This window comes from Grampus griseus, assembly GCF_964374135.1.
Source record: "Grampus griseus genome assembly, chromosome: 10".
NCBI lineage: Eukaryota > Metazoa > Chordata > Mammalia > Artiodactyla > Delphinidae > Grampus > Grampus griseus.
This window is the reverse complement of record NC_139004.1, coordinates 30,063,761-30,089,151: the sequence shown is the minus strand read 5'-3', so window position 1 is coordinate 30,089,151 and position 25,391 is coordinate 30,063,761. Positions and strand designations below refer to the sequence as shown.

The following is a 25,391-nucleotide window of genomic DNA, read 5'->3' as shown; positions in this document are numbered from 1 at the left end:
GTATACCATACCTCCTGACCAGGTACCTCTTCTGGTTATTAGCATGCACTCCAGTTTTATTCTAGGGCTAGAGTCTTGTCATGAACATCAGTCTCTTGAAACTGAGTCCTGGTGACCCATCTTAGCTTTTATTGGATCCTTTTCCCTGGAAAGGCAGATCTTGACTTTGTATTAATTGCTTCCTAAAGACCTACTTCAGCCCGTATAGATACCCTTCTTAAATCTGACACAGATACCTGATGCGCAGACCTACCAGAAGAAACTCACAGGCTGTTGGTATTCCCTGAATTAAACCTGACTTTACTGGTGCTTGATAGCCAGCTCTACAAAGAGAGGTAATCTCCTGTGACTTTTCCCAACTGGACCTAGCATGCTAATCACTCCTCTAAAGTGGCCTGTCATTGAGTTCCTAGGATAAAAAGTCTGGGTGAGAGTCACAATATGGCTTAATATATGTAACACTCCTACTATGCCATGCCAAGCAACTACCATGAATTTTCTTATTTAATCATCAAAACAATGCAATGAGGTTAGGAATGATAATATCCCCACTTTACAACAAGGAGATTGAGGATACAGGACTTGCCCCCAAATTAATGAGGCAGTCTGACCCCAGAAACTCTGGTTTCAGAGAAATTATGCCATATATACCAAATATTTCATCAAACCTCTATTACCATCAAGTGTTAAGATCACCATTATTTTAGCACTAAGAAAAAAAATACACTGCCAATTAAACTGATACAATGCTTTCTTATCAGCGCCACTCAAAATACGGGCCCTGGGCTTCCCTGGTGGCGCAGTGGTTGAGAGTCCGCCTGCCGATGCAGGGAACACGGGTTCGTGCCCCGGTCCGGGAAGATCCCACGTGCCGCATAGCGGCTGGGCCCGTGAGCCATGGCTGCTGAGCCTGCGCGTCCGGAGCCTGTGCTCCGCAACGGGAGAGGCCACAGCAGTGAGAGGCCCGCGTACCACAAAAATAATAATAATAATAATAATAATAATAATACGGGCCTGACTAGCACCACACCACAAACTGTTGTCAGTCTTCAGCAAGACAAGAACAGAAAATGAATGTTTAGAAACTTTTATAATATTTTGACATCACTATGATTTTTTATTATATTTTATAAATGTGGTAAACGTAAAAAATACCAACAATAACAATAAAAACTGGACTTTTACTTCAAATAGTTTAAGAAGCACTGACTTAGAATTTTGACTCTTCCGAATCTGTTTCTGATGCAGAGTCATCTGTACTCATGTTCCTCTGTTACCAAGGCTGCTCCACAGTCAGCTCCTGGGTTTTAAGCCCAGACAGACAAGCACTCTTCAAACTTGGATCCCCTCTTTATCTTACAAGAAGGACTCAGGCAGTGAGAACTGTGTCACTACACATTCAAACATCTGAAAGTTCCAGGGTAAAAAAAAAATCAGCTCAGAGTTCATAAAACAATGGTATCATTTGTTCCCCTGTCATTTCTAAAATTTCTTCATGCTCTCAACTGTTTATTTACCCAAATAAAAGTTTGAAAAAAATTACTTTTCCCCCTGTAGTCTGTTTTTCGTCCCTCATAAGCAACATTTTGGCTGATACTTCAGCAGACAGTCTTCATTATCTACATAGAAGATGTATGGGTAGTCCACAAGCAGTATTATTTAAATATACAGATCTATATAGCCCAAACAATATAATTAAACACACCAACTCAAAGCATTCTAGAAGCCCAATTTTCTCCATCTTCTATTTACATTAATTTGAAAATTCATTAGCCAAAATACTCTGATATCTAAATATGTCCTGTTAGTTAATTAGGCATTGATAGAAGTTTAGAGAACATATTCCACTCTTGGACATTGTTAATGGCTACTCTTTCTTTCCTGGTTATAAAAGCAATACATGTTTATCAAGGAAAGCTTGGAAACTATAGAGAAGAATAATAAAGATAAAAATCAGCTTTAATCCAAAGATCAAATTAATTATAATCAGTTAATAAGTTAAGTCTAGGGTGAAAATAGACTAAATTAAATAAGATTATTTAATTTGAAAAACTGCAAATCAGTGTTTTGATAACTTCACTTATGGGAGTCATCAAAATGTTTCTAAAATGAACACAGAAACCTAAGAAATCTTATATAGATGAGCAACTGGGCTTCAACCATTACATTACACTACACAACATTACATTACACAACCATTACATTACACCACACCTAAAACACGTCAGGGGCATCACGTTCTAAAAATTCAGCTGAATAGTTTTAGAAAACACTTAAGATCTTACGGCTTGCGGGGATCGTCTTTACACTTAGCTTTGAGAAGAGTGGGAAAAACAGATTAACTGAGGTTCTGAGGAGAACTTTAAGATAGAAGTTAGATACAAATTCACCAAAAGTCACTCCATACTGACAAACAGAAGTAATTGGTCTATGAGTATACAAATGGAAGAGAACAGGGAACTAGAATGCATGATGACACCAACTCGTTGAAATGCTGTGGGCAGGTATTGTTTAGTGAATTCACTAGTGGACAAACTGTAATTAAATTAAAAGGACCTAAGAGAATTGAAATGTTGATGAATTGTACAAATAATTTAAAAGTCATATGGTCTTTTATCCAAAATGTTGCTGAAACATGGGTAACAAATGTGGTTGTAACTACTGGATGGGAAAAATAAGCTCCAATATTTATCTTATTCCACAAGTAAAAATTAATTCAATGTAGATCACAGACTTAAGCATAAAATCAATAACCATAAAAATACCAGAAAAAAACCTGAGAGAGAATTTTCATGATCTTGGTGTACACAAAGATTCATTGGACAAAGCACGGGAAGTACAAATAACATGAAAAAAACAGACAAAAAAACTGAACAGATATATCACAAGGTGAGATGTATGAATGGCCAACAAACATATTTAAAGGTAGTGAATATAATTCATCATTAAGGAAACAGAAATAAAGGTACTGAATGTCATTCATCATTAAGGAAATATCACACTGAGATAACAATACATACCCACTAGAATGTATGAAATAAAAAGACTAACAAACCCAAGGTAGCTAGATACAAAAAAGTACATCCTATACAATTCCATTTACATGAAATCTAAGAGCAGACAAGCTAATCTATGGTGAGAGCAATCACCTGGGGGCAGCAGGCAGGTTGTGACTGGAAAGGAGAATTTCCGTAAGGAATGGAAATGTTAGTCCTAGTTTGGGGTGATGGTTACACGGTAATATAGAATTGTAAAAGCTCCCTGAACTGAGCAACTAAAATGTGCATTTTCTTGTGCTAATTTTAAATGTACAAATTTGTATATTTACTTATATTACATACATGTACATATTTATATATATTCTTTCTCTGTATATAAAACATATATATATATATGTAGTCTAAGAAAAAGTACTGAGTTTAGCTAAGCCTTCTTTACACAATGAGTAACTTAATAGACATACATATACTGAGTTCCTAGCATGTGCTAAATTGCTTGTTTTTGTGTTAGAAATGAACATATCTTAAATTGGTTTAAATGTTCCAATACAAATACTATGATTAAAGTAAAACACTCTTTAAATCTCCCTCCTAAGGAATGGTAACTTCTCAATTCTCTGATGGTAACATTGTTCAGTACTTCTTCTGCGTACAAGATATCCTATATCTTTTAAAAATAGAATACGTCCCTATTTGCAGAAATGAAAACTACAATTACTTTATTTTAATAATTATTAATGTTTGCTGTCAATTACTTTCTATTTATGTGCTTATACATTTTAGAATACCTTTCTAAAGCTAGATAGTTAACCAAGGCCTCAGAAAAGCACCTATACAACAGATTGTCAAATCTTGGTCACACTTGATATGGTGCTATACTTGGATGGTCAGAACTGTCCTTGGCTTCTCTGCCTAAATGGTATTTGTGAGCAATACTTAGGTTGCTACAGACTAGAACATTTCCAACAAAACAGTGCTAATCACTTGCAAAAGAACCACTGAATTTCAAAATATTTCTTTGGTAGAGAAATGCTTACTGTCTTCCGCCTAGATTGTCATGCCTGAGTCATTACATTATCTGCTGCATTTTCTTGATAGGAAATTCCATTTCATGATAGCAAATCCTCAATACTGTTGTTACAGATATTTCAAAAGTATGTGCTATTACAAATTCATGTGCTTCTTTGTGATTTCAAAATTTCTATATATATAACAACTGCAAGTTCCAGGCAGAAGAAACTGTTATTAAACATACACAATGTACCAACAGTAGGCAAAACACGGCCCAGAATGTTCCGATTTCTCCAAATTCCTTAGTTCTTCTAAATTCAATTAAAGAAAACAAGTCATCTTGATTTAAAATTCTCTGAGTCATTTCTTATCATAACCAATAATGATCTAAAATTACTGTTTTTGCATGTATCTAGAATTATAATAAATGCCATGTGTCAAAGGAGGTATTACTAGAGTAATTTTCATTATCTATAGAATTAGTTCACATAATACATTTAATGGTCTGTTACGTGTTTAGCTGGCGAGTTTCTACATTTACTAACCCCATAATTTTATATTAGAAAATTATATTTCAACCTACTGTTTTTATTTTGATTAGATCCAAAATATATTAATTGTGGCACATATAGTTAATAAATGAGCCATTATTTCTCCAAGGTGTGTAAAATACATACATAATGATGCCAACTGCATTAAATTTTCCTGCCAAACAGGAAAACAATTAAAGTTGTGTCAACTATAAAGTCAGGATTACATTTATTTTAATAAAAGGAAAAGATTTACCTTATTATTTTTTTTAAACTTCAGACATGCAGCTATGTGAATGGTAACCTAATGCTGACTGTATAAAATATGAACTATGTAAAGGCTTTACAGCTGGTTTTGATCAGCTTCCTTTGTTTAACATTAAAAGTTAACTTCCAGAAGACACATACAAGCTACAGGTAATGACTACCAGATGGAGATGTTCTTCCTGTTACTATGTCTGACATCATAGAGCATACGCTATATGAAGGGAAAAAAACAACTTGGGCAGAGATTCTGATGTTTTCTGTGGTACAGATAGGCTCTCCCCACCTAACACTGGCCAGCAAAGTCAAAGATTCTTTAGCGTCAGAAGGCTTTTGTACTTTTATAATAGAGTGAAATAAGGTTACAATCAGCATACATGGCCAAACGTTTAAAAAATTTACATGAACACTTTTAATTATTAGCTCTTCCTTCCTGTCAAAGTGATTAAGTTGCAGCCTATTGAGTAACATTAACGTTTGCTTACAATCAGCTCAGAACAAAAGGTTCGCTCTCCACTGCATACGCCATGCTCCCACACCATATCTTGTAACCATCTAACTTAAGGTCAAGCCCTGGGAGTCTAAATGCCCAGTATCCTAGCAGGGTCCCCAACAAGAGTCTCTCTGCCCCAAATTATTCCAGGTACTGATATTAGGTTGTCATCTAAAAACAGCAACTGAAGAAAATAAGGTCAAAACTTCAAGAGACTCTCAATTTCTATTAAATATGGTCTCAGAGTTTTAAAATTTCTATTTCCTTTCGTTTCTCTTAATGGATGCTATACTCCCCTCAAAATGAACTACCCCTTTTTCTCGAACTATTCTCCTATCTATACCTTCCACTATCTATCTCCCAGATTATTTCTAGTCTCTACGAGATCAGACAACATTAATTCCTAAGCCCAGCACAAAAATTATTTCCTTCATAAGGTTTTTCCTGATTCTTAGAGGAAGAACTAATTTCTCTCTCACCCACTGTAACATCTCATATACTGCATCTTCGTCAGTAGTATATTCATTTAATAATTTATCATATCCTCTGCTGGACTATATATAACCTCTCCGGTAAGGTATCCATAGAAGTCATCCTATATGGTACCTGTTGAAGGTTTTAGCCCTCATTGTACCCCTAAAGTACAATATAAGACATTCAGAAGACCTCAATACAGCTGAGCCAAAGGAATGACTTAAAATCAGGTTTTGCTTTGCTTTTTGAGAATGTCTAAATTATAAAATAATACCTTAATCATTTTGTAGAATACCAACCTACCTCACATTATATATTAGAAAAGCAAATCCTACTATATTAAAATTCTTCCCCTAAGTATAACCAACAAAAATGTGTTTATCAAAATACCTGTACGAGAATATTCACGGGAGCACTTTTAATAATAGCTCTAAATTGGATTAACCCAAGTATTTATCAAAACTGATATATAAATTGTGTCAAATTTATACAATGGAATGCCATCTTGCACGAGAATAGCAACATGATGAATCTCACGAACATGATGTTGAGTAAAAGAAGCTAGATTCAGAAGCATATACACTGTAAGATTTCATTTATATTATTAGATCCATTAGAATAATAATCAGGTTCACTAAAATCCTCCCTTGATACCACAGCCCCTCTCAGTCTTTGACGGTAAACGGAGTGCTGATAATAATTATGCTAGGATGATAGGCACCAAGCAGGACTCCCTGAGCAAGCCAGGATGCGGTTATACTAGTTTTAGAGCAAAAATCCCTTCAAGATTGACTATTACTTCTGCCTTCACTTTCTCATCTCCAGTGCTCTTGGTAATTAATTCTAAAAAGACTTTTTGTTCCCACCACTGAATTGGAACTATTCTTGCCACAACTTATCAAATGCAATAATCGACCCACTGTCCTCATTTTAGTCAACTTCTCAACAGGATCTGAAACACTCTCTTCATTTGGCTACCAGGATACCATACAGTTGGTGTCACTCATCTCCTGGCCTGTGTCTTCATTTCTTCAACTTGTGTGTGTTGGGATACTTCCTGGGGCTGCTCTCCAGTCTTCTCTCTTCTCTTCCTAAGAGACCTCATACTACCTTATATGACTTTAAATCCCATTAATAATGCCAATGACTACAAAATTTTTATCTTTAGCACCAACCTCTCTCATGAATTCAAGTCATATATTAAACTGCTTACTCTACTCCTCCACTTAGCTGTCTTACAGGTTTCTCAACTTTAATATGATAAATGCATTTAACACATAAATGCTAAAAGTTGGCCCCAAACCGCTATTCATCCAGCTGTTCAGATAAACATTCTAGAGGTCATCCTTGATTTCTTCTGTATCGTCACATCTAATATCCACTCTGTTATTAGCAAGTCCTGTTGATACCACCTTCAAACTAAAGCCATACTGGACCACTTCTCACCACTACAGTGAGTGAGCGACCAGAAACCACTCACCACTACAGTGAGTGAGCTACCAGAAACCACTACTGAAGTCTCTTAACCAGTTAGTCTCCCTGCTTCCACTCCGAAACACCTACAGCCAGCTGGAGTGATCTTTTAAAAATCTTAAATCATCCAGACGGTTCTGGGGATCTGCTGCACAACAATGTACATGTGGGAAAATACTGTATTGCCCATTTAGAAATTGCTGGAATGGTGAAAAAAGAATTAGTGAACTTACTTCACTTGGACAAAAATATTTTTGAAACTCAAGTGCTTTTGTTTCAAAGTCAAATAAATTCTAAAAAAAAAAAAAATACCCTTAAATGAGAGCACAAATCACTCCCCTACTTATAAACTTTAGCAGTTTCCTATCAGACTTTGAACAAAATGCAACTCCTTAGCAAGATTTATCAATGTAAATTAAACCTTTTAAAAACTTCTGTCCGGGGCTTCCCTGGTGGCGCAGTGGTTGAGAGTCCGCCTGCCAATGCAGGGGACACGGGTTCATGACCCGGTCCGGGAAGATCCCACATGCCGCGGAGCGGCTGGGCCCGTGAGCCATGGCCGCTGAGCCTGCCCGTCCGGAGCCTGTGCTCCGCAACGAGAGAGGCCACAGCAGTGAGAGGCCCGCGTACCACAAAAAAATCCCCAAAACTTCTGTCCGTACAAAGTCAAACAGTGAAAGTGACACAGAGAAACATAATGCATGCATAATCTGGCCCCTGCCTCCCTTTTACACATCATCTCCTACCATCTGACCCCACTCACTTCACTCCAAATGCCCTGATATTTCTGTTCTTGAAGCACATTCCAGTCTCAGGACCTTTATACCTCCTGTCACTCAGTCTAGAATGCTCTTCCCCTAGATCTTTGTATGGTATTCTATTCAACATTATTTAATTTTTTACTCAAATACCATCTCCTCTGAAGTAATCTAACTTTACCTCTCCCTTTCCTTATCCTGCATTATCTTCTTCATAGCAGTTCACACTATCTGATATTATTTATTCATTTATTCATTATCTTCCTTGCACACCAAAAGATAAGCTCTATGGGGGTAGGGGCTTTATGTACCATGACATCCCTAACGCCTGAAACAACGCTTTGGCACATTCATCAGTAAATCTTTGATGAACCAATGAATGATGGAACCCATGTGAGGCTAACAATCCCATCCAGTCTAACTCAACCTCTTGTATATACAGTATATTGAGGAGACAGGATTTTACTTATATCAGAATCCACATAATTATAGACTATTTTTAACAGAGTTCTGCCTTGAGAGTAGCAATATAAAATTGCAGTAGTTGCAGAATATTTTACTATTGGGCCTGATAAAACATTAAACCAGAAACTATGCTAAAATAACTGCCTGTCCCAGCAGTTTCGACCAATTTTTGCGGCTGGAACAGAAAGGGGAAAGAGCCAGGTGAACTTCTACTCACTTACATGTGAGTGTGATGCCTTTCTTTAATTTTATTTGGGCTTCTAAATGAAATAAGCAACTTGAATAAAATGGGAGCCAGTGAACTTATAAATTTTAAAAGTGCCACATTATGCATTTTAATTAAGTGCCTGGGAAAAATGTGATTTGGAATCCTACTGCCCTGACTTACAACAGAAAGACTTAAATATTTTACTAAATATTCTGAAGTATCTATACACAGAGAATCACTGTACTTATGTACGTTATCTACTACTGCTCCAACCTTCATGCAACATTAATGGATGCTGATATTCCAAATTAAAAACTTCAACACACTTAAGCCAAGGAAAAACCATGTACTCCACAACTGCTACCTACTTCATTACGCATTTTTGTTATATCTGACAAGGTCCTTTCACGTCACATAGTTAAAGGGACCGGGCACCTCTTTTCCAAGAACTTGGTTGATTTGGGGGTGAACTTGATGATCCTGAAAACACTAATTCAGAAATGTATTGAAATCCAACCCCCCAAATAATGTGAGAAATATATTGGAAATTATTAAAAATGAAGAAATGGTAATCAAAATTCTTTTGTAATTTCTTTCTACATTTCTTTATTCTTATCATTTCTGTTAACCAAAACAACATGAATGAAGACCTCATTAGACACTTATCTCAAGCATCAAAAACAGTATCTATCAAATAGCAGATGATAAATATAAATTATAAATATTAATTATATAATAAATATAAATTATATATAAAACAACAGCTTATGTGACAGAGTTCCCCTCTCAAAGTTCTTAGATTACCTAGAAACATCATAACTATTACTAACAATAAATCTAATTCAATTATGATTATCTCCTATATTTAAAATGTTTGACTTTTACTTACGAGAAAATTATATACTCCATTGAAAGATACATTTCTATATTCAAATACTCTGAAGTTTGTAGCAAATTAAATTAGAAATGACTTGAAATTTACTCTTGTCACTGACTTTGTAAATACTTAAGCAAATTACATGTTCAAGCTTCTTTAAAATTTTCATTTTACCAATATCATTCCCTACTTTAATAAAAAATATAAAAAATGAAATGAACAAATTTCACTATGTGCACTGGTCACCTGGATTTCTGGTTTATGCTTACTGCATAAATAAATTTTCTCCAACTTATATATACATTTTCACTTAATTGCAGATAATCTGATACTAACCTTCTAGATCTTTAAAGTGTATTACCAGAAAGGCTGGAGTACTTAAATCATCCTTAGGAAGTCACAGGAAATAGTAAACACATAACATCACAAGGTCACCCATTACAAAAATTAGAAACTGTACAGCATGGTGACCATAGTTAATAATACTGTGTCGCAAATTGGAAAGTTGCTAAGAGAGTATATCTTAAAAGTCCTCATCACAAGAAAAAAAATTTTTTTTAACTATGTATGGTGACGAATGTTAACTAGACTTACTGTGGTGATCATTTTGCTATATATACAAATATTGAATCATTATGTTGTACACCTAATATAATGTTCTATGCCAGTTATACCTCAATAAAAAAAATCAAAAACAACTCAGTCTTATTTCCTGGTCAACTACTAATATCAAATCTTAAATGCTTACATGATTAAATCTGATTTGTTACCTCTATCACCAAGGAACAAAACTCACAGAAACAAAACCATCCACTTGGACTTGAAGGAATTGTGTACATAACAAAGCACTGGGGTCTTAAGAATCTTGGTTTTAAAAACCCCCTCAAGTTCCTTTCACCTCTAAAACTCCATGCTTCTTTGAGCTTTGCTGTGTTCAAAATAGTCTCAGCAATTGATTCATAATGGTGTCACATACATAACTAGAAAAAATTCTGTCTCACTGATGTTGAAAATAGGAGTTATTGGTCTGTGAACAGGTGCACTGCTAAAAAAAAAAAAAAGAAGTTTTAATGTAATTCTAGTTCCAGAGCTATTAATAACTAAATTTCGATATTCAAGATATCAGGAATAGTGAACACTAGGTGTCAGTGTAAGAAATGGAAAAATATTTTTAAAAACTTGTTTCCAATCAGGTGTATAACAAAGAAATCAAAAACAGCTGTGACCACATTTACTTATAATTGCATAATTCATTTAACAAGCTCTTTAAAACAAAAATTCCTGTTCCAAAACCATCAAGAGTTTAAGATCAGATTAAGCTGATTATTAGAAGTTACAAGTCTTTTGTAACTTCAGTTACATAAAGCACAGAAAGTACTTTTACTTTTAAGAATACATATTTTGAAGAATGGTGTTAAATACAGGTATAAGTATGGAAGTATTATGTTGCATGACTTTAGTTGGTAGAAAACAATTATTTAAAAAAACAATGCTGGATGATTAATTTGAAAATACTGAATTTTAACTTTTTCCCCGAAGTCTCCTACATAAATACCAAGGCATTACAAGTTAAGATGCTTAAAGGGTCAATTCACAGAGAAAAGAACACAGGAAGGATGATTGACTCTCCCCAAATTTTGGTACCTAGAGGTTATAACTTAACTATGAATGCTAATACTGATAATAAAAACTGCATCTATTAACTATAACAATATTTCAGATAAAAAGCTTTCTCTATAGACTCTTCAGGGTAAAGATTTTCAAAATAGGTTTTGAAAATATTATTATTAGCAATAATCATAAAATATAGTGTCTCATATTTTATAAAGTATATTCATAGTAAATACCTGATTTAGGCCCCAAAATAATTATATAATAAATCTATACTCATTAGCACACTGGTCACTTTGGGGGCTTGAACTCTCTTTTCTGTCCTCTGAATCCTCTCTCACCTACCCATTTATCCACTTCTCTGTTTTATCTCTCAAACTCCATGTTACTATCTACTTAGTAAATCTTTCCATGTGTTTTTCAAGCATGTTGGGAAACTTTTTCATACAATATTCTGAAAGTCATTCATTTGGGGGAAAGGAAAAAACTAAACATAGTAGTCATCACTAAAATACAAAATGTTGGGACTCAAAAAATCATTTAGGAGAACATTTAAGTATTTGATGGAGAAACTCTTGTTTCACTGACAGTTAAGTTCTATTTGAACTGCAGTCATAAGAGGAGAAAGCATGAAGCTTATGGAAAAGTCTTCTAGGTCCCAGGATTCAAACAAAGGCAATTTAAACCACTCTGTATCTGATGGTTTCTTCTCAGGGACATAAAGTTAGATGGGAACAGACAAGGAAGAACAGGGAAATTCACATATAACAAATGATCTAAACTGATATCTAAGAATTTTAAGACATCTAAAGCATACCAGGAGCGAGAAGTAGAAGTAGGAGAAATCAGGACAGAACTGTATATAGTGTGACATTCAAAGCCAGGAAAGTGGCCCCAGAAATACATACAGCATATGATTCTTCAAGCTCTCTTCTGGCTCTTTAGTGTCTTTGCCCTTAACACTGTGTCACTCCAATTGTATAGTTTTTTGATTAGAATTTTGGCTGACATTAATTAAATCATGTTTTTATCAACAGTGTCGATGAGTGCTAAGCCGTTTATGTACATCATCTTACATAATGCCTACGAGGTAGGTAAATTCCTACAGATGAGTAAACCAGGACTCAAAGGGATTAAGAAGTAATGCTCAATAATGCATAACTAGCAAGTTATGAAGGAAGCCAAAATTCAAACCCAGGGATGTCTGTCTTCAAAAGCTTTCCACTCTACCAGCATTTCCCAGCTGAAGGTTCAAAAGCTCTTGTGGGTTTTGCAAAAGTAACCAGGAGAGTCACATTTAGAACAAAGACTAGTAAGTGAGAATATGCCAAATTGGTACATCTAAATGTACTCAGAACTCAGAACTTCTACCTGTTTTTTACTCAAACACTGATGTCCGTCATAATGGATTTGATTGATATATTGTTTTGAATTTGTTTATTCTTACAGATACAGGATTTAATTTACAGCCATAGTGGATTACTGTTTACAGATGGCAAATGCAGTTCAGAAACCTGTCACCATCCAACTCAGAGGTAGTAATATCTCTCGCCTAAATACTTCAACATCCTTCTTCAAACAGACCTCTCTGGAAGTGGCATCTTGAGTCTTTCACTACCTTATATAAAACAGCCAGGTTATTTTATTCACTTTCCTGACTGTGCCACTTTCTAAAATCTTCAATATCCCCAGCAATCTACAGAATTACATAAAGATTCCTCAGTTTGAAATTCAATGACCTTGAATATCTAGTCCCAACCTTCTTTTTCATCCCTTTCTACAGAATACATTTAAGAAACGATTATATTCCAGTGGGAAATCCACATGGCTTGATCAAGGCGATTTCATATAAACCAATGGCTAAATTTGATTTCTTGGCATAAAATGCAAGCTCTGGGCAATTTATATGATATTTAAAAATAGGAATTCTACTCCTGACAACATCTAACACTTTTCTTCTTGAAGCCAATGACCAACGCAAGCAGCAAATGGTAAATTTCCAGAAAAGTTCACAGTATCTTAAGTATCTTTTTTGAGTATGCTTTAATCTCTTCTTTCTTAACATTTAATTACCTTTGTTCAGAGATCTATCAAATGATGCCTACTTTAATGTTATAAAATTATTCATTATGCCCAAAATGTTTTGCTGGCTATTACGACCATTTCTCACATTGAAGAATGTTACTTTTTCTCTTTACAGACTTAAAATACAGTTTATCTTTATAAGATACTTGATATTGAATTTGTATTTTCCACACCAAAAGAAGGTTCTACTTACTTTTCTCGGGGCTTCTCTTTTCTAACCATTTCCTTGTGTTCACTATTCTCCATAAACCCTCTGCAAAATATGAATCTATTCTGAAATCAATACTTTCGCTACAGAGAACCACAGAATACTCAAAAGTAGAAGGGACCTTAGAGGTACACAGTAAATTCAGTCAGTAAGTACCAGAATAAAAGAATCAGAATTTTTCATCCTAAAGACTCCTCAAACTCTCTGAAAAAGAAACTACTTGAATTTCACATCTCCTATTTTATAAACTGTGCGACTTTTGCCAAATTGCTTAATCTTTCTGTTCTACAGTTTCCACACCTACAAAATATTTTCTAACTATCCAGGTTTATCGCAAATATTAAGTAAAATGTTTATTATAAGAGATGTCATTCTCAAAGTATGCATAATTGAAAGTTTAAAAAGAAAATATACTTTAAAAAATTTCTTAAGGACATTACTAAATCAAGGAATCTTTATACAAAGTTTTAGGGAAAAAAGTTTTTTGATCTTTTAAGAAATATATGCTATATTATATATAACTAAGTTTCCAGATTAAAAAAAATAAACTTTATTATTGAGAGACATCTTTCTAAGTGTATCACACACTATCTTTACTATCAAAGAGTATCCTGAATGTATCCATTTTTTCTAATTGTTTCAAGCCTTCAAAATGAATATCAATCAATATACTGGCTGTATATAAGAGTGATGGTCTCTACAACCAAAGAAATGTATTAGGAGACGTTAGGTATTGAAATGCATATTTTCTGGAATATAATTTATAAATTGTTCTCCTAGACCAATTAGATACTATAATTTTGTGTAGTTGTGTTTTTTAGCAATCATTTCCCTCTTAGCTCCTACACTCTCCCAACTTCTTGCTGCTTCTTATCAGCACCTGCCTCCACACCATTCTCCTGCATCTACTCTACTGTGAAAAAGAAAAATATATAAACTTTTAGATTAAACCCACTCTGAGTAATAAGCATGATTACAGTAGTGTCTATTGCCTTTCTGTCGCTTACTGTCAGATTCTTAGCTGGATTAGAAGTGCAAAGTCAGTAAGACTCTACTAATAATAAAACATTACTTTCAAAGTTAGTCTCAAAACATTCTTAACATGTTCTCTTAAGCCTTTTCTAATCGACACATTTATTTGATGGACCTTATTCCTCTTTCCATTCACTTTAAAAATCTGAAGTCAATTTTATATCAGTCTTCAAACATAAATAATATCTTTTGAATTTCAGATTATCTACATCACTTAGAATTTCAGAACCACTTACTCTAGAGAAGTATCTAAGGAGAGTTAGTGCATTCGTAGGAAACAGAATGTGATTTATAAATTCATCGAGAGATATAAAAATGACTAGAACGTTTGAAATTATAAGCATAAACAAATGGTTCCCTATCACAGTCAGTAATATAAAACCCCTAATAAAACATCAGGATGAATGTGAATGTCTGAAGGGATAAAAAACATACTTAAAAAAAAACTGTTACATGTTCTTCAAGTGTAGACTAATATATAATACTTGGATCTGGGAAATAAATAAAGCTGTCTAATGATATCTATATAACACATAAGGCCATGTCAAATTGGGTTAAACTACGTTAGAAAGCTACATAGAAATAATAGCTGTTGTTTTTTTAAACCTGGAAAATGGCCTATGTATCTACAATAAAATAATATATAAAAAATGTTTAGGAGACTGGTTGGCACATAGTAGATATGAACTAACTTTTATTTCCTTCTTCTCTACATAATCTCCACACTAATCAAGAGAAACAGCATCTCTTGGAAAAGAAGATATAGGGCTATGAATAAATAAAAGACTTTCAAAGACCTTGGAAAAGGTACTGAAGAACAGGAGTCTGAAAACAAGTCTCTTGGTTCAGATACAGAACAGAACACAAAATGTGATGAAGGAGAATACGGTAGTTGGGAGATACTTGCCAAAGTAAAAGGCATTAGAAGAACAAACAGATAGGGGAGGAGAAACTCAGTGCCTGCGAATCCAGATGGGAGGTTAGATAGTTACTCCTCACACATATTAAGTTTATTCTTTACTAGTTTTCATAAAGATTATGAGAATAACTTTGACAACCAATTCATATACACAGAATTCAACAGATCGCATGGTTTACTACTTGGCTGATAAATTTATATAGTGAAAACCCAGTATGACTTTTAAGTAGAATGGTAGATAATTATATTCTGTGTATAAAACAAAGTGATTTTTCTGATATTTAACTGTGAGTAAATAGAGAAATAAAAGTAGCTATACAGCCATCAAAATTATATTATTTTTTGAACTGCAAAAATGGGTATTATCAAAAGCATATTATTGACAGCATATAATATCAATTCAGTCACACAATTTCCAGCTGGCACAAATCTGTACCTATTTTAATTAACTGATGCAACTCAGTCTGCAGAGAGGGTATTTTATGAATGGTCTGCATGTCTTTGGTAAATCTGAAATTCTTGGAAACTACACATTAGGCATTTAATAGGAGCTGCAGCCAGAATTGAGTTTCAGCACAGGTCAGAAATCCAAACTTGGCATAGGATCCAAGTAGCCAGCAGAGCTTAGCTTAAGTTAGGTAACAGGATACTAGCTGACCGGCAGCAATAAATGAAGAACACTAAAGGAAAAGCCTTGACACACATGGAAAGGAGGGAAGACACTGTTCTATACCTCTGCTAAGAAAACCATGTATAATAATATGAAACAGTGCTTTTAAATTACTTGGAACTATAAACAATTTGTACTCTGAGATTCTCTTACCTTGAAGAGTTGAACAATTGACTATTAGTAGAATATACTACAGGAAGAAAAAGAAGACATGCTGAGAGTTGGGAAACGACTGGAAATTCTTTCCTGGTTGGTCCTCTAGGTTATGCCTGTAGCAAATTACCCAGGAGAATTGGCGGGGACAACGTAGCTAAAGAGGCGATCTACTTAGAATATGCCCATTTTGTGTCACAGATTAAAAACTAAATATCTGTCATCTGCAATACAAACATTATTTCTTGAAAAAGAGAAGATACAATACTATTTCTTGAGGTATGAGGTAGTAATATGAGGGAAAATCCAGCTAAGTAACAGAAAATATTAAGAGCAATCGATCAGAAACAAGTGCCATTCAAAGCAATTAGTAAATTTTCCACAATACACTCTTTAAAAAGAAGCAAAAAAGAAGGAAAGGAATCACTTTTCAAGACATACAATGTTCTACATTTTGAATAATGCTGTGTGTGTATATGTGTGCACGTGTGTATATATTCCACAAAGCAGGTGTGCTTTCAGTCTGTTTATGCTAAATATGTGGTACTTCATTTACTTTACAGTAGAAACAGACAAATAAGCCAAGAATTTTTTCCCAGACGGTATTTGTGAATTTCTCTGTCCCATCCATGTAAACACAGAGTGGTGTGTTCCGGTTTGCTGAGTTACATATCCACGCTCTGACTTAGTACAAAGTCTGAATGTTTAGTCAGCTAAAAGACTGTTTCCATTCTGTGATTCATTAGGTCCCCATGGTACCTCTACTTCCTTTACTTTATGCAATCACAAATTATATTAGTTTGTCCTATTTTTATAACCCTTATAACTGAAGTTCTGCACAGGAAATTCTATTGCTATTTTAAAACATATTCATAAACCATTACTGAGGTGACATAAGTGACAGCCCCACAGAAGTGGTGATGAGGACTGAACATTGCCTTGCATGAGATCCTTCTACCAGGAAGATAAACTGTCGAATTAAAAAGCATTACAAGTAAGTGGGGTGGAGGAAGGGATGACTCAGTGTATGCTAATCCAGATGGGAGACTTAAGCAATCACTTTTGACACATATAAATATGTTATTAATTTTCATAACTAAAGACTATTAGAATAACCCTGAGAAAGTGGTTCTGATGTGAAAACAGTACAACAAATTGAGGAGCTTACTAGTTGCCTGGTAGATTATATAGTGAAAATCCAATATGTTCTGAAATGGAATGGTAGATAGTTACACTTCGTGCATACAATGACAAGGGTCCTCTGATATTTAATTTTGAATGAATAAAAAAATGAAAGCAGCTATATAGCCATCAGATGTCATGACAGTTTTGGAACTTGAAAGGATATTATTATTGACAGTATCATAATAGCAACTCTATCACACAATTTCAAGTTGGCATAAATCTTTACCTATTTCAAATAGATGTAGCTCACCCTGTGGAGTGCGAGAAGAGGGAAGCTTAGGATATGAAAATGTTTGCATCTTTCTGGAAAATTTGAAAGGGTATTTCAATGGATTTTTTCAATCCAATTCTAATCTAAATCATGCCATTAAATAGCCCTGTTATCTTAGAATTAATCACGCTAGTAACCATTTACTACTACTAACTTAGAGAAAGGGTACTATGCCTCAGAAACTTCACTAAGTCTTTAATATAGAATATATCTAATTTTTATGACCCTCTATAACCACCGTAAAAAGTAAATATTAGTATTGTTATTTTACAAAATAAGAAAATTAAAAGTTTTGAAAACTCTCTCTAGTGACAACTAATTAGTATTGCACTGAATCATAAAACTGCTGATATTCAACCATTCATGACTTAAAAAAAGGCAATTTCATTTGGTTCAAACTATTATATAACAAATAATTTCTGAAGTATAATTCAACTTTAAAATCCTATGACTTTAATATTCTAACTTGTTCTTGAATAAAGTGAAAAGCTTTATATAGATTTTAAACTATATGTTTTCATGATTTAACATATTCTATAATCTTCATGCAGAACTCCAGTGAAGAACAGTTAACTGGAGCCTGAGCTGGTCACAACCTAGCAAGTGGAACAGAGTAGAGTTAGGTGGAATCACTCAGACTGGAAGGCAGGCCTGGCTGAAGAACTGAGAAAGAATCAGGGGTAGGATGAGAGGACACAGGTCTCAAATGGGAATCATAGGTCCAAGAAACAAGAGACAAAAGATTTAAAGAAAACCTCTTCCCAAATGAAACAACATGCAACCGCTGGCAAAATGATCCAAGAGACTGAAGAATGGATTTTCTTCCCCTTTAAAGTTTTAGATTAAGGTATTAAGGGCCGGCAGTTGAGGAAAGAACGAGTCAACTGAAGTTCTAGCTCACTACCCCAGTACTTAAAGGTGCTTTTTGAACAGGAGACACAGCACCACAGAGGTTGTAAGAGTGGAATCACTTTCTTCCCTTCTAAACAGGCTGTAGCAAGAATCTAAATGCTTTTTATTTCTTCTATAAGTTGTGTATTCCCTTTGATAGTACACTATCAAAGCACTTTGACAGATCACTCTGGCATTAACAGAGCAAAGTCATAGGGGAAAAAAGTATATCACATAAAAACAACTTCCTTATTATATTTGTCTATGAACTTCTGTGACATACATAACACTGTTTCCACAGCTTTTGAGGAAAACTAAAATTCCTTTAAAAAACATCATTTTCTTCCAAAATTAAAAAGTATGTTTTCTTGAAAAATTGAAATTAAAGATGGATATGGGAAATACAGCAACAATATGCTATATAAATCCATTAACACTGAATACTTTCCTGGTTAAGCAAATGAAGCCAGCCTGGTAAAAACCAGGTAGAAGTGGCTCCTGAGCTCAGATTTCCATATTAAAAGACATACCTACGCTGTCAAACATTCCAATTTTAATCTTTCAAGAATAGCCAGAAATCCTAAGTTTTTATGTAAAAGTGATCTAATTTTAAGATGTTGGCAACTAAATTTCTATCTTAATATAGTGCAAGTAAAACCAGATTCTATGCTACAGCTATGCATACTCCAAGAGTTTTTTACCTCTATTCTGATGCTTACTTTCCTCAATTAAATTTAATAAATATATTAATTTGAATCCTATGAAAGATTTAACATATATTTTTATATAGACATGTGTATACAAAAACAAGAATTCCAGGCTAGATACCTCTTGTCAAAACCCCCATCTCTCCCTGTGAATATCAGCATTACCAGTTACCATAAAGTTTAAAAATTAATTTATTTAAAAAAATTTTTAAATTCAATTTATTTAAACTAAAAAACAGTTCATCCCACTCCACCCCCTGCCTCTGGCAACCACCAATCTGTTTCTCTGTTTCTATGAAGTTGATTTGTTTTTCTTTTAGATTCCACATATAAAAGGGCTCATATGGTATTTGTCTTTCTATGTCTGTCTTACTTCACTTGGCATAATATCCTTGAGGTCCACTCACGGTATTGCAAATGGCAATGTTTCATTATTTCTTATGGCTCAGTAATATTCCACTGCATAGTCATACCACAATCTCTTTACCCATTCATCCAGAGATGGATACTTAGGTTGTTTCCATATCTTGGCTACTACAAATAATGCTGCCAAGAACATGGGCATGCATACATCTTTTTGAGTTAGTATTTTCATTTCTTTGGATAAATACCCAGAATTGGACTTGCTGGATGATATGGTAGTTCTGTCTTTAATTTTCTGAGAAACCTCCACACTGCTTTCCATAGTGGCTGCACAAATGCACAATCCAACAACGCACAAGGGCTCCCTTACTCCACATCCTCACCATCACTTGCTATTTTTACTCTTTTTGATGACAGTCATTCTGACAAGTGTGAGGTGATATCTCATTTGGTTTTGATTTGCATTTCCCTGATGGCTAATGATGGTGAGCATCTTTTCAGGTACATGTTGGCCAGCTGTCTGTCTTCTTTGGAAAAGTGTCTGTTCAGATCGTCTGCCCATTTATTAATTGTTTATTTTTTGCTATTGAGTTGTATGACTTCTTCATATATTTTGAATATTAGCCCCTTATCAGATATATGATTTGCAGACATTTTCCTCCATTCAGTAGGTTACCTTGTCATTTTGCTGATGGTTTCCTTTGCGTGCACAAGCTTTTTAGTTTGATGTAGTCTCACTTGTTTATTTTTGCTTTTGTTTTTGGGGTCAGATTCAAAAAATCATCGCCAAGACCAATGTCAAGGAGCTTAGTACTTATGTTTTCTTCTAGGCATTTCATGGTTGTAGGCCTTACATTTAAGTCTTTAATCCATTTTGAGTTAATTTTTGTGTACAGTGTAAAAGAGCATCTAGTTTTATTCTTTTGCATGTGGCTCTCCAATTTTGACTGCTTTCTCATAAATTAATTGACCATATATGTGGGTTATTTCAGGGCTCTTATTCTGTTCCACTGATCTATGTGTATGTTTTAGGCCAACACTTGTTAGAATGGCTATTATGAAAAAGACATGAGATAACAAGTGCTGGTGAGGATGTAGAGAAAAGGGAATCCAGTACTTTAAAACTGTTGTGCTATTTCCTTCTAGTCTCCATATTTTCATGAAAATTCTGCTGTCTTTCAAATCATTGTTCCCCTATGGTAATAAATCTGGGTGCTTTTAAAATTTATATTATGCCGTTCATAGTCAGCAGTTTGAACATGCATTTCTTTGGGCTCATCCTTTTTGGAGTTTGCTCAGCTTCTTAAATCTATAGATTTATGTATTTTAGTAAATTCCAGGCGTTTTCAGCCATTACGTAATTATACAGAAAGCCTATTTGCAATAGCAAATAAGAAGGTTAAATACTTAGGAATATATCTAACAAGAAATACGTGAAGCCTATAAAAAGAAATGTTAAAGCACTCATGTAAGACACAAAAATAGTCTTGAAAAAATGTAGACATTCCTTTTTCTTAGGCTGACTCAACATTAAGATGCAGTTCTCTTTAAATTGATTTATAAATTCACACAATCCCCATAAAAATACCAGCAAGTTATTTTATGGAGCTAGAAAATTCAATACTAATGTTCACATGGAAAAATAAACATATAAGAATAATCAGGAACACACTGAGAAAAATTAGAAGGGGCGTCTAGCTGTAACAATCTTTAAGATATACCATAAAACCAATATAATTTAAAATGTTGTATTAGCACATGCGTAGACAAATAAACCACTGGTATAGAATATAAAATCAGAAATAGACCCCAATACATATGCTAATTTAGTAATGATAAAGGAGGCATCTCAAATCATTAGGGAAAGTAGATACTTTTTAATAAATGAAGATGGTATAACTGGGTAGTCATTTGGAAAAATCTATAGTTAGATCCATATCTCACACAATAACAAGAATAAACCACAAATGGTTAGGAATCTAAATGTTAAAAATGAAACCATACAGGTACTAGAAAACAATATGGATGAACTTCTCTTTAAACTCAGTATAAGAAAAGTGTTCCTAACTATAACTCAAAATCCAAAGGAAATAAAAGATTGATGCATTTGACTACATTAAAATAAAAATACTTGTATGCCTCCCCAAAGCTCATAAAAACAAAAGTCAAAAGATAACTGTAAGCGACACAGAAGAAGAATATATTTGTATCATATGCCACAAACAAAGGACTGATATACCTAATATTTATGAGACACAGGACCAAAAACTTGATAGAAAAATGAGGAAAGGACATGAAAGCGTTCCTAGTGGCCAACACTGAAACAACTTGAGAAATAAAAATAAATAATAATATTACTGCATAATGAACAAAAGAATAAAATTTAAATACACATTAGTCCATACATACGTACATTAAAAATTTAATAAATAAATGGTGATAAAGAATAGCTATTTCTTTCAGAATAACTGCAATTAAAAGATAAAAGGAAAGAAGAAAATAGAAAATCATTACTATGCAAATACCACAGTAATAACGGTCTCAGACTACACCCACTGATGAATGTTAAAATTAATAGGCAAAATTTTTCAGAGAAACAGTATTTACATAGTAACAAAATATCTCCCACAAGACATTTATTAACAACAAAATGAAAAAAAGAAAACTTCACTATAGTGGAAAAATTCAACATATACCACTCTACCCGAGTTATCAAGGTTAATTTAAGATCACAAACAACACATCAACAACATGAACCCACTGATATGATACAGTGAGAAAAGCCCATCACTTCTGTGGTATTCTTGACAAAAAGGCATAGCCACATTCTAACCATAAGAAAACATTAGATCAATTGACAAAGAAGAGCATTCTACAGAATAATTGTCTAGTACTTTTCAAAAATGTCAAGGTCATGAAAGACTTTAAAGAAAGACTGAGGAACTATCACAGGTAGAAGACCACAAAGACATGACAGCTCACTACAGTGTGTTATCCTGGATTAGCTCCTGGAACAGAAAAGGGACACTAATGGGAAAACTGATGAAATTCATATAAGGTTGGTAATATTATTAACAGTATTGTACCAATGTTATTCCTGGTTTTGATAACTGTACTATGGTTATGCAAGATGTTAACATAGGAATGTGAATTGTATCTGAGAATTCTCTGTAATATTTGTGCAATTCTCTTTCCAGACATCTAAAATTCAGAATAAAAGTTTTTTAAAAAGTTCTGAAAAAACTATACTGATATAATGATAAAAAACAGATCAGTGGGGCTTCCCTGGCGGCGCGGTGGTTGAGAGTCCACCTGCCGATGCAGGGGACATGGGTTCATGCCTGAGTCTGGGAGAATCCCACATGCCGCGGAGCGGCTGGGCCCGTGAGCCATGGCCGCTCAGCCTGTGCGTCCGGAGCCTGTGCTCCGCAACGGGAGAGGCCACGACAGTGAGAGGCCCGCGTACCACAAAAAACAAAAAAAACAGATCAGTGTTATCCGAGGTCAGGAGTGGGAGAAAAGACTGATTACACAGGGTTACAAAGGGATGTTTTTGGATGATGGAAATATTTCTATATAATGATTGTGTTGCTAGTCACATGACAATATTCATCTGTCAAAAGTCATGCACTGGTGAAATTTTGTTACATGAAAATTATACTTTAATACAGCTGACAAAAAAAGAATTCCAAATGTAAAAAAAAAAAATTCTTAAAAATATCTTGGGTTGTGATGCCAATATAAGTGGAATGCAGAGGAGAGATACCAAATAAGATCATATGCTCTTACCAGGTTAATTAACTGAGTGTGTACTACATCTTCTACCAAAACTGCTGTTTCATGAAGAGGCCTCCTAGAATCACCTAGAGAAAACCTGCAAAGAAAATCAAACATACCAATATTAAGGACTGTAAAACTAAGAAAGGCAAAAGTGAAAAATATTTATCATGATACTGTTTAATAAAGTACAAATTGTCCTCTCAAATGACAGAGTACGTATACGATTTTCTATGGACAAAGAATTGCATCTTTCCTACATAAGCTGAAACTTCCAGAGAAAAGTGCAGTGTCATCAATGTTATTTCTTGACTTGTGTAGGCATTTTTGAGGGCATTTACTATTTCAAAATGCACAATTTTAAAGACAACCACTTCATAATATTGGCAACCAGAAAACTGTTACCATATCCAAATAACCAATACAGCTGGCCCTTCATATCTTCAGGTTCTGCAGGTTCCTCAGATTCAACCAACCACCAATTGAAAATATTCGAAATAAAAAAAAAAATCCACAAAGTTCTGAATAGCAAAACTTGATTTTGCCACGTGGTGGCAACAATTCACATATCATTTACATTGTATTTACAATTATTTACATGGCATTTACTACGTATGAGGTATTATAAGTAATCTAGGGACAATTTAAAGTATATGAAAATTTCCCCAAAGAAGATATACAGATTGACAATAAAAACATGAAAGGATGCTCAACATCACTAATCATTAGAGAAATGCAAATCAAAACTACAATTAGGTATCACCTCACACCGGTCAGAATGGCCATCATCAAAAAATCTACAAACAATAAATGCTGGAGAGGGTGTGGAGAAAAGGGAACCCTCTTGCACTGTTGGTGGGAATGTAAATTGATACAGCCACTATGGAGAACAGTATGGAGGTTCCTTAAAAAACAAAACATAGAACTACCATATGACCCAGCAATCCCACTGCTGGGCATACACTCTGAGAAAACCATAATTCAAAAAGAGTCATATACCACAATGTTCATTGCAGCCCTATTTACAATAGCCAGGACATGGAAGCAACCTAAGTGTCCATCAACAGATGAATGGATAAAGAAGATGTGGCACAGATATACAATGGAATATTACTCAGCCATAAAAAGAAACGAAATTGAGTTATTTGTAGTGAAGTGGATGGACCTAGAAACTGTCATACAGAGTGAAGTAAGTCAGAAAGAGAAAAACACATACCACATGCTAACACATATATATGGAATCTAAAAAGAAAAAAAAAGGTTCTGAAGAACCTAGGGGCAGGATAGGAGTAAAGACGCAGATGTAGAGAATGGATTTGAGGACATGGGGAGGGGGAAGGGTAAGCTGGGACGAAGTGAGAGAGTGCCATGGACACACATACACTACCAAATGTAAAATAGATAGCTGGTGGGAAGCAGCCGCATAGCACAGGGAGATCAGCTCCGTGCTTTGTGTCCACCTAGAGGAGTGGGATAGGGAGGGTGGGAGGGAGACGCAAGAGGGAGGAGATATAGGGATATATGTACACATAAAGCTGATTCACTTTGTTATACAGCAGAAACTAACACACCACTGTAAAGCATTATACTCCAATAAAGATGTTAAAAAAGAAAAAGAGACATGGGATAGTCATAAGTAGATCACTTTCACTGAATTTCCTTGTCCAAGATTCACTTAGGAAGGCAAAGTGGGTTATTTTGAGGGGCATTTGAAGAAAATGCTAAGTTTAACATTACCATGGAAGACTATGTGTGTAAATATTACAAATAATAATTCTGTTTATTAAAGTAAAAAAAAAGTACATGGAAAGATGTGCATAGGTTATATAGTAAATGCTATGTCATTTTATATAAGGGACTTGAGCATCTGACGATTTGGGTATCTGCAGGGGGTTCTTAGAACCAATCCCCCTCAGACACTGAGGGACAACTGTACAGTAACACAATAATAGCCACATAGAAAACTA

General features: G+C 34.5%; 1 protein-coding gene across 3 annotated transcripts in view; it reads right to left on the bottom strand.

The window, feature by feature from the left end:
• Window positions 1–25,391, bottom strand: part of SUPT3H (SPT3 homolog, SAGA and STAGA complex component) — a gene marked incomplete at its 3' end in the record, with an annotated part of 428,189 nt that overhangs the window by 183,250 nt on the left and 219,548 nt on the right. For all 3 annotated transcript variants that reach the window (XM_082664621.1, XM_082664620.1, XM_082664619.1), the window contains exon 3: window positions 23,437–23,521. In XM_082664621.1, the coding sequence (XP_082520747.1) occupies window positions 23,437–23,521 (85 nt within the window). The remainder of the gene's footprint in view (window positions 1–23,436; window positions 23,522–25,391) is intronic.